General features: G+C 40.3%; 1 protein-coding gene across 2 annotated transcripts; it reads left to right on the forward strand.

Annotated features, from left to right (window-relative positions):
- The first annotated feature begins 281 nt into the window (after positions 1 to 281).
- Positions 282 to 15,082, forward strand: LOC109923180 (repressor of RNA polymerase III transcription MAF1 homolog). 2 transcript variants are annotated; one of them, XM_048592487.1, is made up of 6 exons: positions 284 to 431; positions 1,030 to 1,198; positions 3,899 to 4,020; positions 6,386 to 6,505; positions 7,145 to 7,258; positions 10,020 to 15,082. In XM_048592487.1, exons 1-6 carry the CDS (start codon positions 325 to 327, stop codon positions 10,039 to 10,041), a joined length of 654 nt encoding a protein of 217 aa, XP_048448444.1. In that variant the 5' UTR covers positions 284 to 324; the 3' UTR covers positions 10,042 to 15,082. The 2 variants fall into 2 exon arrangements, with proteins under 2 accessions (XP_048448445.1, XP_048448444.1); XM_048592488.1 differs by lacking the exon at positions 7,145 to 7,258 and having other exon boundaries at positions 282 to 431.
- The last annotated feature ends 800 nt before the right edge of the window (positions 15,083 to 15,882 follow it).

The following is a 15,882-nucleotide window of genomic DNA, read 5'->3' on the forward strand; positions in this document are numbered from 1 at the left end:
CTTCAGAAGCTGGCATTGGTCAATGTTTCCTTGAGGTTTGCTTTCTGTGAGCTGCATGTGGCTGCACAGCAACTTAGAAGTTACCAGGAAAGTTGCTCAAGTCCTTCCTTGATGATGACACATGGGGTGAGGGAATAAACAACAAGTATTGTGTGTTGAAGTGATTAGGTTGCAGACAAAACAGACGGAATGTTGCCTGCAAACCTGAAAAGATTGAAGGGAATTCCAAGTTACGGGACAAAATTAGTGAAGTGGAAGCTTGTTAATAACACGTTTTGTTTCTCTCTCCTTCTTTCCTAAAGGATAGAGAGCTATTCCTGCAAAATGGCAGGGGATGACAAGCAGATGTTTAAACAGTTCTGCCAAGATGGACAGCCCCATGTCCTGGAAGCCCTTTCCCCACCTCAGACTACTGGAATTAGTCCAAACAGGTGAGTAAAATATTCAAGAGAAATCCCTTTTTATAAATATCAAGAAAGCTTCAATACACAAGACTTATTTTCTTTTTTTCCCCATCCATGTGTATGTATTGTTTGAGCTGCTTCCAGGTTAAGTTCAATGGTCACTAATCTCTCCTGCTGTTCAATTTAAAAGTTTAAAAACTGAGTATGCCGGGGTCTTGAGGTGCAGTGGTAGCATCCCTACCTCTGAGCCAGAGGATCCAGGTTCAAGTTCCACCAGCCCTGAAGATGTCACAGCAAGCCTGACCGGGTTGATTTAAAATAACAACGCCTTGTGCAACTTGATAGAGATGAGGTTATAGTGGGATTATAGAGTATGGGTAATCATTATTGAACATGGCTATCTTTTTGTCACTAGCTTCAGCTGCCAGATATTTTAGCACAGATTCTCTTGCTTCTTAGCAAGATTAACTTGACCTAACCTGGGTGATTAGAGCGATTGTCATCATGTGCCCTGGGTGCAATAGTGTAGAATGTTACCTGGATGCTTGGTTCTTTTTCCATACCAAAGGTTGGTGAAGAACCCACAAGTTTCCCAATAACTTTTGCTGCCTGTCCTGTATTTTAGGTTGAGTAAGAGCCAAAGTGGTGATGAAGGAGAGGGACCACTCTGTGACAAGTGTAGCCGCAAGACACTCTTCTACCTGATTGCTACACTCAATGCATCATTCCGCCCGGATTATGACTTCAGCACAGCTAAAAGCCACGAGTTCAGCAAAGAGCCCAGTTTGAACTGGGTAAGTTGATGCAACAGTACTGATTTTGGAATTCAGTTTGAAAATTATGGTAGCCAAAGATCAGTAGCTTGCGTATAGTTCAGTATATTGCAGTGTTAACTTCTTTTCCCCCCTTTCCTGTGGAGTTCTTGTCTAATGTTTGACAATCGCTAGTCAGGTATATGGTATGCTGACCACTAGGCTGTGGTTATGAGGGAAGTGCATTAGGAAGGCTTAAGTTTTTTTTGTCACAGCATCAATAACAAAGCTGTTCAGTGGTTCCTCAGCCACTTTGTGACAGAAATTTGCCATCCGGTTTACTCAATTTACTCAGTGGCATTGACAAAACCACCTTTAAATATATGGAATGATATTGGAAGTCACACGCCACCATCTTATAGTCCAACAGGTTTGTTTGAAATCACAAGCATTTGATTGTGATTTCAAATAAACCTGTTGGACTATAACGTGCTGTCATCTGACTTCCAACTTTGTCCACCCCAGACCAACAACGGCACCTCCACATCATATTGAATGTGAATGATGGCATAATCATAATCTTGAGAGAATTCCAAAGTTTCGTAATCATTTGATTGAAAAAAATTCCTGTCTTGATCCTAAATGGTTGCCTTTATCCTGGTGTCTCTTCCTTTTAGATTCTTCAGCTAGAGAAAATCATGTCTCAGTATCCATCTTGTCAAGCCATTTCAAAACTTTAATTATTTGTTTCAGTTTCAATGATATCATCTGTCATTCTTCTAAGTAGCCACAAATATAAACCCAGATTACTCTTTACCATAGGAAAGACCAATCTAGTGAATTTTCACTGTATTGTCTCCAATGCAGCTGACTCCATTGTTAAATATGGAGACCAAAGTATTCCAGGTGTGACCTCAAAGTTCTGTACAATTGTAATAAGACTGTTATTGTTATATTCCAATTTTCTTGCAATAAAAGGCCAGTGTGACACTTGCCTTTCTAATTGTTTGGTGTACTGTATGCTGACTACTTGTGTTCCTTGCACAAGCACATGTCTTATCTGGACGCCATAGTTTTTCAAATTTCACACATTTTCAAAAAAGAATCTGTTTTACTTATCATAGTCAATAACTTCAATAACTGACATTAATCGTAACTTCTTACCGCCCCTTTTTATCCTTCATCTACTACTTTGTGACCCATTCAGTTCACCTGTCTGTATCTTTGCAGCCCCTTCATGCTGCTTTTGCAGCTTGCATTCCCACCAAGCTTTGTATCATCAGCAAACCTATGGTATAGTTCATTATATTGCAGTGTTAATTTCTTTACCCCTCTTTCCCGTGGAATTCTTCTTGCACTCTGTTGGTCCAAGTCATTATTATTGTTAATGATTATTGATGCCAAAGCATTGAATGTATTCAAGAGGCGACTAGATATAGCACTTGGGGCAAATGGGATCAAAGGTTATGGAGAGAAAGCAGGATTAGGCTGTTGAGTTGGACAATCAGCCATGATCGTGAAGAATGACAGAGCAGGCTCAAAGGGCTGAATGGCCTCCTCCTGCTCCTATCTTCTATGTTTCTATGTTTATAGATTGTAACTAGCTGAGGCCCCAACACTGAACATTGAGGCACTCCACTAGCCTGACTGCCAACTTGAAATGCCCCATTTATCCCCACTCTGCTTGCTGATCATTATCTATGTTAATATATCACACTCCCAAAATGCCATGAGCCCTTGTGGAGTAACCCAAATGTCTTAAATAGGTGTGTTAATCTGCTCATTCCTCATTATCTATAGTACTAGCTACATCCTTGAAACTCTCAATTTTTCAATCCGTATTCCCCTTTAAGGAGAACCATGTTGACTTGATCTAATCCATGTCATGCTGTAAGTTCACTGTGAAGACCTCTTCAGTAGATCTAGTATTTTCCCAACAACTGTCAGGCTAACTGGCCTGTCTTTTCTCTTTTTTTCCTTCTTCCTTGAATGTAATGTTTGGTAGCTTCCTATCTTTTGGGACTGTTCCAAAATCCAGGGCACTGATCTAGATATGTTAGATTGCAGGTTGTGGCTTCTGGAACAGTTGTCTAAGGCATTGAGTCACCTGAGAGGAACAGAAACAACAAATTGTATATACAGCACCTTTTAATAGTTTCCTTCCTGTTTTGTCCGATGTCCTATAACAACGAGAGTACATGAACACCAATTGGCTACAAAAAGACACGACCAATACTCGCTCATCTCAATCCACATGGACAAGGAGAACGACAACTTCGACTGGGACAACACCAAGATCCTGGGACAGGCTAGGCAGAGACAAGCACGAGAATTCCTGGAAGCATGGCACTCCACGAAGCAGGCTATTAATAAACACATTGAACTCGACCCCATATACATTCCATTATGGAGGAAACCCGGAAGTGAGGCAATCCATTGCAACGGACCCCAGAGTTTAAAAGCCAGGCAGGAAAACACACCGACGCTTCATCAGAGGCTGCACTGAGGATGTTACCAAGCACGGTAACAAAACATCTGTGGAACAACAAACCGGCTTGGGAAACCCTTCTGAAGAAGGGTCTAGACTCGAAACATCAGCTTTCCTGCTCCTCTGATGCTGCTTGGCCTGCTGTGTTCATCCAGCTCTACACCTTGTTATCTCAGATTAAACCAGTTGTCTGGCATACTGTTCAATATTCCAGTTGTCTATAAATTTTTAATTGATCTGTTTAATTTATTCAGGTGGTGAACGCTGTGAACACCAGCTTGTTTTCTGCTGTCGGAGAGGAGTTTAACACATTGAAACCCCAGCTTTGGGATGCTATTGATGAAGAGATTTGTCTGTCAGAGTGTGACATCTACAGGTAACCTGATAATAGAAATTACTTTCACACCAACTCTGCACGCCCCATATTCTTTCCTCACTTGGCCAGTTTTCCGAAGATGCTGGATGTAACACTTACAGTCATATGAGACCAAATCTAGGCTGAAACGTCACTGCTACAATATTACATTACCAAAGGTATTATCTTCTGGGTACCCTGGTCTGCTTCCAATGAATATAAAAATGTATTGCATTATTCAAAGAGCCGGAGAGTTTTTGTCGCACTCAACATTTTGCATTCACTAAATCCATCTTGCTTTTTTTGTCATTAAAAATGTGGCTTTTTTAAAATAAAGGTTTGTCTTGCACTAGAGACCTTTTACAAGAACAAATTTGGAATGAAAACCAACATCCGTCCTACATGACAGGAGATTGGCTGGCTAGTGAATTCTGATTGGTAGAGGTATTGCCATGGAGATTAATTCTGATTGACAGTTAATTGCCAGGCTTTGTTTAAATTTGCATCAGGTTGGTTGACTCTGGTCACAGTTTTACCTGATAAATGAACGACTGTTGCCTATTCTGAGTTGAAACAAGAAATTGTCCTGTCTGTGAAGAAGATGACCCTGTATATTAAAATTTATAGCTTCCAGGGTACACAAGTGTGCAGTACTACATGCCCACTCTACAAACCTAAATTGGCTGTCAGTGTAACTCCTTGCACATTCAGGATTATCAAGCAGTGCCAATACGATTCCTGATATGTAGGTTATGTTCCAAAGATGAGCAAATTGTATTGGTCACAATATCAGCAGTTGTTACAAGTGAGATACTAGGTATACCCAACCACTTGCAAAAAATGCAGTGCAATTGGACAGCATTTGCTGGATAATCCTGAATGAGGAATTAGTTTCAAATTTGGTTATCAGTGTAAGTCATTCTTACAGTGTAGTGCACATGTGTACAGGAAGCTGCATGCATTAATATAGCACCCTGTTCTTTTCAGACAGACAATGTGTTCAGCAGTATCGGATTTTCTTTTTTACTCTACAAAATAGGCAGCAGTCATTTCCTGGTTGGGGCACTACTTTATTTCCTAGGGCAATTGGTCAATCTGCTTGGTTTAACATTTTAGACAAAAATCCTGGCTGTTAACTGTCAATCGGTATTAATGGGTTCAGTCTCCATGGCATCTCTGTCAATCTGAATCTGCTTGCCTAAATTTCAAGATATTGCCTGTTTTAGAATTTGGATTTGAACTAGTGTCATGTAGGTTTTGGTCACTCTTCAGGGGTCAATGGTTAACTTGTACGTGTTTTTATGATCATGGTGATTTCCTTTTTTTCAAAAAAGGAGTCCATCTTCTTGGAGGCTAGTGAGAACTTTTCATAGTTGCTGCACATGACTAAACTGTGTCCATTAGACTTCAGTTTAGGAAGGTGTGAAAATTGTTATTTCTGGCTTGGGAAATGCCCATAGCTTGGAAAAGCTTTACAATTTCAATTTTTATAGAAGTCTTGGCTGAATGTGTAAAACAGTTTCTTCTAAGAAGGGAGATATTTTAGAACTCAATATAAGGAGTTTACTTATAAAGTTCCAAATCAGAAGTGTTTTATTAAAACCATGAAGGGATTACTTGAAGCTGAGTGTCTCGCTGATTTGTATGAAGAATCACAGAAGAGGCTATCAGATTCTCAAAACTGGGAATTGAAGCCACAATTAAGTCAAACACTGTGAAATAGCGAAGGCTATTTTCTTTGGCATTTGTAATAGGGTCGTGTTGGGATCAATGGAATTATATTTTTATCTAGCTTCAAATCTTTAAGTTACATGTAATTAGTTTGCTTTCTTCTATTATGGCTTCCCTTTTCATAAGCTTCTGTTTTGATAGAACCAAACTTGAAGCAATGATTGCATAAACTTCAGTGAGACCTGCTCATTAAAAATCATTTTTAAAAAAAAAAAATCAAGCCAGATATCAGTCTGGGACCTGACTTGCCCAGTAATAACATCAGCTGGAGTCATAACAAATTTGTGTTCTTGTGATAATGTCCTGATCAATGCAAAATTAAAATATTCTACAAAATGTCTTTTATTTTAGCAGTGTTCAAGTTTTGTACTGTCAAATGACTATTAAAAAATCTCTGACATTGACATTGAACAAAAACTCATTCGCTGTAATCTAGAATTGAACAGCAAGGCATGTTTTAAATCTGAAATCATAGGGCCAAGACTGGTAATCAAACTTTACTCTGTACTTTGTCTTGAGGTGTGGAAGAATAGCATGTACTGATCAATTGCACTGTAGTGAACTTCAGCTGTGCACCTGATCATTATTAGAACTTTGACATTTAACTTTATGTAAATCAATTTAGGGTTTTAATTGTGCACGGAATTTTTTCTAGCTACAATCCTGATCTGGACTCTGACCCATATGGCGAGGAAGGCAGCCTTTGGTCTTTTAACTATTTCTTCTACAACAAGAAACTCAAAAGGATTGTGTTCTTCACGTGCCGCTCTCTAAGGTATGAGTTTATTCTATTTGACATGCTGTCTGCTTACCTAATTCTAAGACTGACTGAACTGGCAGCTTGCTTCCTCGATCTGTTGCACAGATGAAGGAGTGAAGCTGACTAAAATTTGCAGAGATTGGATCAGGGTTTCACATCTAAACTGCTTGGCATGTTAGTCCTAAATCCCTGATAAATTTAGATGAAAGGCTAGTTGTAGATATCTTTTTTCTTTATTCATTCACAGCATGAGGTCGTTGCTGGCTAGGCAGTATTTATTGCCCATCCCTAATTGCCCAGAGGTCAGTTAAGAGTCAGCCACATTGCTGAGGATCTGGAGTCACATGTACACCAGACCAGATCAGGATGGCAGTTTCCTTCCCTAAAGGGCATTAGTGAACTAGATGGGTTTTTCCAACAATTGGCAATGGATTCATGGTCATCATTACACTCTTAAATCCAGATATTTTATTGAATTCAAATTCCATCATCTGCCATGGCAGGATTCGAAGCAAGGTCCCCAGAACATTATCGGGTCTCTCTGGATTAACAGTCCAGCAATAATACCACTAGGCCATCACCTCCCCCATAATGGGGCTTTTTGGTGATGCAGAGGCTGCGTGCTGCATTTAACTTTTCCCTTTTAATTTGTAGTGGTTACTTGTATAGTCAGGGCACTGAGACCAGCAACAACTTTGATATGGATCTGGAAGATGACACCCTCCTTAGTCAGGATGAAGATGAGGATGAAGCAATCGAAGAGACAAGGTTTGTTGGTGTCATGAGCTGTTTTACAAAATGTAGATGTTTGTCCTTTTTAGTGCATGATATCCCACTTTGTGTGAACTTCAAAGTTCCTATGGTCTGTTATAGTTTAAATTGGAAAAAAAAATTAACTACACAATGATCAGTGGTATTGAATACTAATACCTACACTCTCTCAAATAATTATGATGAGCACCATACTATAACCTGATCTTGCTAACTCTAACTTCTTTCCACGCCTTTTAACTTAGGACAAATGATGTAATAAGGCCATGAGACATAGAAGCAGAAGTTGGACATCCAGCCCACCCGACTGCTCCACCATTCGATTAGACCATGGTTGATTTGATGATCTTGAACTTCACTTGCTGCATAACTCTAGATTCCCTTGATGATTAACCAGTCTGTCTCAGCCTTGAATACACTTAGTGACTCGGCCTAGACAGCCTTCTGCAGTCAGGAATTCTGCTGATTCACTGAGTTCGGGGGGTGGTGGGGAGGTGGTGGGGGGATCCTCCTGAACTTGGACTGCTTCCACAAGTGGGAACAACCTCTCTGTATCTACCCAGTCAAGTCCTTTAAGAATCCTGATTGCTTCAACAAGGTCTCCTTTCATTACAAGCTCACTGTCTGCCAAGAAATTCCCTCCATACATGGGATTGACGTAGTGAGCCTTCTCTGGATGGTCCAATATCAGTGTCTTCCCTTAAATTAGGGAAAAGAAAATGTTCAGTATTCCAGCTATAGTTTAACTCTTGCTTTGTATAGTTTTAGCAAGACTTTTCCATCTTTAGTTCCCTTTGAAATAAAGCCCTCGACAATCTATTTGCCTTCCCGTTCGCCCTCAACTTGGCTTTTAGCATTTTGTGAATCATGCACTAGGGCCCTCAAAATCCATCAGTACAGCAGCTTCTGCAGTGTTTTTTCCATTTAAGTAATATTCAGTTCTTCTATTCTTTGTGTCAAAATACATAATCTCTCATTTTTCTGCATTAAAATCCATCTGTCAAATTATTTTCTCACTTAATCTGTCGAATCCTTCTGTAGACTGTCATGTTTAAACTCGGCAAAAGTGCATTCACTTCTTTCATCCTAGTCATGAATATATATTGTAAATTGTTGTGGCCCCAGGACAGATCCCCGTGGCACTCTATTAGTTACAGGTTACCTGTTTTGCTTTTTTTTTTTTGGGAGGCCTTCTGTTTATTTCTGGCAAGATTTGACATTCAAATCTCTTCCAGCTATTCCACAGTGAGTCCCAGTTCAGTACAGTTGTCATTAATGTGTACCCGTCTTGGGTCAAAACTTGTCATGATTCTAATTTTTTAACCTTTTTTTGGAGTGTTGCATCTAAATCCCTCTGTCCCCAGCTCCGCTATCTCTGGAAGCCTAATCCAATGGGTTCTTCATTTAATGAGACTGTTGTAGCGCACAAATGGAATTTCAAATGACTCTTAGAAAAAGATGTCTTCTGTTCTGCAACCAGATTTGTACAAAATGCCAAAATAAAGCACATTTGAAATGAAATTTAACCCCTATAATTTTGTTAATCTTTTGGGCAACCTGGTCATGTGATTATATACTGAAAGCCAGAAGAAAAACTCTTAAAATCCTAGTTTTTTCAGTGGCAGCATCAACTGTGCCTTCAGCTGCCTAGATTCCAAGCTCTGGAGTTGCTTCTCAATATTTCTCTGCTGCTGTACCTCACTTTCCTCTTATGACCATTCTTAAAATCTTAATGTCTGGCTCAGTTTTTCATTATCTGGCCTCATATCTTCTAATATGGTTCGGTGTTATACTTTGTTTTGGGGCATTTCAATGTTTTAAGGTGCTATTTAAATAAAAGTTGTTGATATTTCAGACCTTTTTATAAAGCTCTGATCAGACCACATTTGGAGTATTACATTCAGATCTAGTCACCATACTTCAGGAAGGATCTGAGGGTCACTTTTTAAGAGGGTGCAGAAAAGATTTACCCAGAATGGTTTAGAACACAACAGTCGAGCTAAAAGATTATTTTGGAGAAATGAGAGTCCTCATCCACGGAGTGAGGTGGATACTGAAGGAAGCAAGGTCTGAAATGAACAAAGTTATGAGCAAGGGAGGCAATGGCCTTGTGGTATTATCGCTAGACTATTAAGCCAGAGACCCAGGTAATGTTCTGACGACCCATGTTCAAATCCCAGTCCAGCAGATGGTGGAATTTGAATTCATTAAAAATCTGGAATTGATCCTTGTCGAACCCATCTGGTTTACTATTGTCCTGTAGATAAGGAACCTGCCATCCTTACCTGGTCTGGCCTACATGTGACTCTAGACCCACAGCAATATGTTTTACCCATCCCTAGTTGAGAGTCATAAATGCATCCCAGCCACCAATGCCCTCATCCCGTGAATGATTTTCAAAAAGAGTTAATAACAAAATACGCTTTGGAATCACACTGTCTATCTAGTTTTCCAGCAGATGCGTAAGTAGCCAATTTCATAGCTCCACAGTTGGAGTTTACTGGTGGTTTGGAGAAACTTCAGACTGGGGATGGGTTTATGCTTCAGATTTCTGTCCATTGACTCTCAAACTGATGTCCTGTGAGGACCAAGCAGTGCCATCTACCAGCTCAAATTCTGCTGGTGCTTGCATCTGAGCTGAAGGTATGCACATTAGTATATCTATACCTCAGCAGGGATTTGGCACCATTCTTTAGAGATAATAGTTAAGGGAAGGACAGTGTTGATTAATGTATAATAGCCTTTTCTCTTTTCTCAGGTACCAGGCAGTGTGCGTCTAAGCAATGAACACATCACCCACTCTTCAGCACCTTTGCTTCCTGTAACCTCCAAGCTGACTGCAAATGTATGAAGCTGAAAGACCAACGTGTTCCTCATTTTAATCTCAGGCATTTAAACTTATTTTTGACTTTGGTGCAGATCTGTTGGTAGACTTGGTGAGTTTCGAGAGTATTGCACCAGAAACACTCAGGAGGCCTTTGGTTTTTAAATGGCTGCCTCCTGTTTTTTGACCCAGGATTACCAGAGTGGATGAGTCATTGTAGCAGTTCTTTTTGACTCCATCGCTGACATTCATCTCTTGTTACATGTACTATATGGCATGTTTAGAAAGCCAAGTGAACAAACTGTTGTCTTATGTGAGAAGAAAGGATGAGTACACCAGTGTATTCCATGGATCAGGGTCAGCTTTGCACTTACAAGCTCTTGGCTGTTGTGAAGGATTTTGTTTTTTGGCATAACTGAACTCTGAAAATCAGCATACTGACAACTTCCTGGTGATTCCTGCAAAGTGCCCGACACCTCCCACTCTCCGTCAGCACCTGTTTGGTGTCCTGTGCTGCTGGTTTATAGCTGAGTATACTGATTGCAATGGACTAGATCAGGTTCTGCACCCCCAAGGACAGCTGATTAATAATCATCTTGTTTTGCTCTTAAAGTGCTTGTGCTCTCTTCTCCAATGCTGAAGTTTTTCCATCTCCCTTGCCCCTTTTTTTGAAAGACCATTGAACTATTCTGGTGGTTTTTCTTATTCAGCAGGCTATTGTCAATTAGATTTTTGCTGTTCCTCTATTCTGGTTCTAAATTGGAGCTTGCAATATGGCAGAGCCGACCACACACACTCACCCTATAAAGTCTTCTTTTAAGTTTATCTTTTGATTCACAAATATTGTATAAGCTTAAATGCTTTGCATATGTTAGAAGTATGTTTTTGATTTTTCTTGTAACCAGTAAGGGAAAAACTTTGATTTTGTGATGAGTTGAGGTCTGGCTTTTGCAATCTGTTATGAAACTCTCTGTATTACAAGGGGCTGAGGGAATATTTCCACTGGATTATGTCATCAGGCTAAAACTTTGAAAAATTGGCTCCGAGCACTTGTTGTAGAATTTCACTTCAATAATGAGTCTTTGGCTGAAGCTAGGCAGCAGTGATGGGATGGGACTTCACAACTGACCTAAATTTTAGTTGTTCCTCTGAACTTGATCATTCTATACCTGCTGTTGTCACTTCAGGAGGCATCAGTTTCCAATATCCTGGCATTCTCCATCTTTCTGCCTAGTATGATGTCATGGTTGTGTTCTAATATAAATCGGGTTTGATGCAGTCAGTATAAGGGCAGCACGGTGGTTCAGTGGTTAGCACTGCTGCCTTACAGCGCCAGGTACCTGGGTTTGATTCCACCCTCGGGCAACTCTCTGTATAGAGTTTGCACATTCTTCCCGTGTCTGTGTGGGTTCCCTCCGGGTGCTCCAGTTTCCTCCCACAGTCCAAAGATGCTCAGGCTAGGTGGATTGGCCATGCTAAATTGTCCCATAGTGACCAGGGATGTTTAGGTTAGGTGGGTTAGACATGGGAAATGCAAGGGTGGGGGAATGGGTCTGGGTAGGATGCTGTTTGGAGGGGTGGTGTGGTCTTGTTGGGCTGAATGGCCTATTTCCACACTGTAGGGATTCTGATTTTATGAACTGTTTCAAATTGCTTGGATTATACCAATCATCTTTGCATAAGGGGGGAGGAGTTTTGGGATAAAGGGAAGTGTGTTCAAATTCAAAACATTGTTTCTCTGTAGAGTAGGAGAGGCTTGAGGCTTCACCATGATTGATCATTGGGAGATACAATGCTTCCCATTTTCTGACTAGTCCGAATTAAAAGCTTGTTTGTTCTTTCTCTCCTGCCCGCACTGATCCCCCTTCTGAACCTCCCTTTCAAGTCTGAAATAATATGCCTTCTTTCTGAATGGTCCTTTCAAAAATCTGAGGTTCAAGGCAGTAGGAATGCAGGAATTGCAGCAGAAGTAGATCGTGGAACTTATCAAGCCTGCCTTCCCATTCAATATGACCATGCTAATTGTCTGCCTCCTCTACTTTCCTTACTACATCCCATATTTGTTATCTTGAATATATTCAATAAGAAAGCATCCACTATCCTCTCGGATAGTGTTCTGAAAAATTCACAATTCACCATTTTTACGGTCTGTGAGTGTCGACTGCCTGGGTTAGTAATCTAATTGCTGCACCGTTGTACTGCATAAGGCAGTGAATACTTCCTCTGCAATCCATTCCTTGCAGTCAGTCACTAAGTGTTCTCTCTATTTGAACTCAAGAAACTTAAAATTTGAATAAAGTTATACAGGTTGGAACAGGCACCTATTCACCCGTCAGCGATAAGTGAGATTGCCATTTTGTTGTTTTTCCTGTGCTTCCCTATCTTTTTTTACTCCTTAATGCTGCTTCACCTGTGAGTTTTGCTGAGATTCAGGAATTGAGAAGCCTGCAGTCTAGATACACCGTGCTTATGCACTTAACTGAACCCGTCTTCAGCTTTTTGTAGCTGACTTAGAAAATTTGCACTTTTCGTTTTGTATGCCTGGTTTATAGAATGTATAATATTTCTACAGCACTGTCAAAATCCTGAATGCTCTTGATATTAGAAGAGAAACACCGAACATTTGAGGCAGTCTGTTCACATGAAGTGCCAGAGTTGGGCTTGTTTAATATCTTTTATTAAAGTTGATCACCAGCATCGTTAAGCTTGTCCATTATGGCATCTTTCCATTGGGCCAATGGAAATGAGGACAAAGTGCACCATGTACGTTTAATGTAATCTTCAGGAATGACTCTGGTGTTTGTATAAAGCAATGTTAGGCTACTTCCTTGCATTGGCGATGGGGGAAGCTGATGTACAGACCTCCCCTAAGCTAACTTTCTAATGTGAGCCAATGTTTGTAAACCAAAACATATCTGATTGCTGTGCTTGTGATTTTTTAAAAATTTTGTCTACTGAGGTTCATTGTCAGAGATCAATACATAAGTTAGTCCATAGGAATTGCTAGATGGAAAAAAAAACACTGCAGTCTGTCTAGTTTACCGTTTTTATTTGACTATCTTGCTAGTTAATGACATAATTATAATGGAGCTAGTGACCAGTCAGAGCAATTGAATCTGCAACTGATCCAAATGGGAGGTGAGTGATAGTGTTTTTGGGAGCTGTAGGTCCAGAGGCTCTTGTTCTCCCCAAGCACACTGTACACACCCAGTCACATCCTGAGTTGGGCAGTGAACCAGCAGAAGCCACAATATAAGGGACGAGTGGCACACTTTGAAGTTAAGCCGCATTCCTCTTTTGGGTAACCCTGGACATTGGCTACATTAAAGAACTTCCCAGTCTTGTTTTTTGATCCCTCGAAAAAAAAGGTTTGTCCTGATTAAAAGGATTGGTTGGTTCTAAATGAGACCAGAGTGTTCCGGTGCCTCAATCTAAAGAGTGATTGTAAACATAGACTCCAAACTGTACCAAAAAGCTTGAATTGATTTTTCTCCAGTTTGCCACCCTTCGACTCAGTTTGTAAGCTGTCTTGCTGTTGAGTCAGAAGCTCAAGGGTTTGAACCCCGCCCTAGTTGTCTAACCTTGGGTCAATGCTGAGAGGGTATCACTCAGTCAGAGTTCGTCCTGAGACATTACCGCATTATCTTTTTGTTAATGTGAATCCAAGATGCCAGCTACCTCCTGGCTAGATTTCAAAGATCCCTTGCCATATTTCAACAGGTGTGAGGATATTCTAGTGTCCTGGACAATAAGCATCCCTCAGGCAAAAAGTTACCTCGTCTTTTACCTCCTTGTTTGGGACTTTGTGTACAAGTTGGTTGACATTTCCCTAAATTACTAGTGACCCAATTTTTGAAAAATGCACTTAACAGGTTCTTCACTTGAATCGGAAATAGAAGGAATGACTTCAACCTGTCCTCAAATGGGCATTCTGTAACTGAAGTGAATGAAGCTATTTGCCAGGTCAGGCCTTGGAGCAGTTTGATATTATCCATCGATCACTTTTTAAGGGCAGGTGGATCCACCTCAGTATTGGGCTGAGATCATCGTACTCCTAGTGTTGTACCTTAAGGTGGTTCTAGTACATGTGCTATATTGAAAGGCCAAAGGGATGTCTTGGAGGCTACCCCCCCACCCCCCCAAAAAAAAAGACAAACAGCAAGCGTCCCTTGCAAATATTGGTTTTCTTCATTATCGACACTTGTGGGATACAAGCTACAGATTAGGTTTAGGTCTCCTTGAGACTCTATTGAAATTGGGGAAAATTAAAATCTTTCAGTGTTGAGCTCCCACTGTTGACACTGCAGCGTATCACTGTGCAAGTCTATGCAAACTGCAACCCTGTCTTGTGAACCAAGCAACAACCTGTCTAACCATCTGAGGGTGAAAGGTGCTCAAAGTATCTATTCTGTAAGGCCACCAGCTATTAGATATTAAAAGTAAAAACTTTGTAATGTATGATTCATAATCTTATGAGGAGGATTAGTACAGAAAGAGGAAACATTGGTTCTACTGGCAAGATGGTTGGTGACCACACAGCAAGAATTATAATTTGGTATAGTTAGCAAAGAGGGATGGGGTCTTTGTATGCAATGATCTAAAGTCAACTGTCACAAAAGTATGGTGGAAACAGATTTAATAACTTCTCAGAAGTCCCCTACTTAAGAAGTGGTTGCAAGGTAATTAGACTATTTGGTAACATCTGAGTGCTGTATAGGCTTGCTGGAGTGAATAGTCTCCTGTGCTCTAATTCCAGAATAAGCGGGTTTAAATAGTCTGATTCTCAATCTAAGATTTTCACCTTTGAAAGACAGTAGCCACAATGCACCAACTCTTATTAAAAGGATGGAAAATTGTGTCTGGTTTTCTTTATTGCACTGATTATTTAAGGGCTGTGTCACTTACTCCATGTACAACATTTTAAAATTCTTGTGTTGATTTTCTCTGTTTTACTCTGGTCTTTTCACACAACAAATAAAACATGCTTTGCTTGGCAATTGGGAATGGTGGCCTTCTTTAGTGAAAGATTCGATCTCTTAATTTCAAAGAGAACCGACCAGATTGTTGACTTGTCCGTTACAAAGATAGACAAGTCAGGAAATTAGGGTAAATTCTTTTTGTAAATCTCTGGGTCTCATTAGTCAGTTTTGGGCACTACACTTTAAGGAAGAAGTCATATCCTTAGAGAAGGCGCAGAGGAGACTTACTAAAATGGTACAGGGGTGGGGAGACTGGAGGGGCTGGGACTGGTTTCTGGAGCAGAGCAGGCTAAGAGGAATTGGTAGAAGTGGCCAAAATCATGGGTATAGAGCAATTAGGACAAAACTGGTGGGAAGTTCAGTAACCAGAGGGACACATGTTTGAAGTGGCTGACAGAAACTGCAGAGAGATAATTGAAAGTAGAGAGGGAACAATTTACAAAAGGGAATTGGATAAATAGAAAACTAATAAAATTCTGTGACAAAATTTAAAATGTGGGAGGAAAAGGGTAGAGAAGTGTGAATAAATAGTTTTAATTAAGCATGCATTTGATTAAGAAAGAAAGACTCAGTGTCTTGGGTCTTGTGGTTAACTAAAGGAAAAGATGTACAATGCACAGTGGTCGGGCAGAAGGTTTGGGGAAATTTTTATACACCAGTAATGGGTGACCTAATGAAGAGGAAGAAATTGGATTGTCTTAGAAAAATGCAGCATCTCAGCAGGAGTTCCTCTGGGCAGTGACCTCCGTTCATCCATCTTCAGCTGCTTCATAAATTAACCTTCCCTTCATTGTAAGCCAGGACTTGTTCACACACAC

The sequence above is a fragment of the Rhincodon typus genome, unplaced genomic scaffold (assembly GCF_021869965.1).
Source record: "Rhincodon typus isolate 14 unplaced genomic scaffold, sRhiTyp1.1 hic_rhity00001324, whole genome shotgun sequence".
Taxonomy (NCBI): Eukaryota; Metazoa; Chordata; class Chondrichthyes; order Orectolobiformes; family Rhincodontidae; genus Rhincodon; species Rhincodon typus.

Bases quoted from the DNA above. Each gene is read 5' to 3' on its own strand.
- LOC109923180 (XM_048592487.1), top strand. From the start codon at position 325: ATGGCAGGGGATGACAAGCAGATGTTTAAACAGTTCTGCCAAGATGGA. The intron at 432-1,029 runs GTGAGTAAAATA...CCTGTATTTTAG, and splicing joins ACTGGAATTAGTCCAAACAG to GTTGAGTAAGAGCCAAAGTG. The intron at 1,199-3,898 runs GTAAGTTGATGC...TAATTTATTCAG, and splicing joins AAGAGCCCAGTTTGAACTGG to GTGGTGAACGCTGTGAACAC.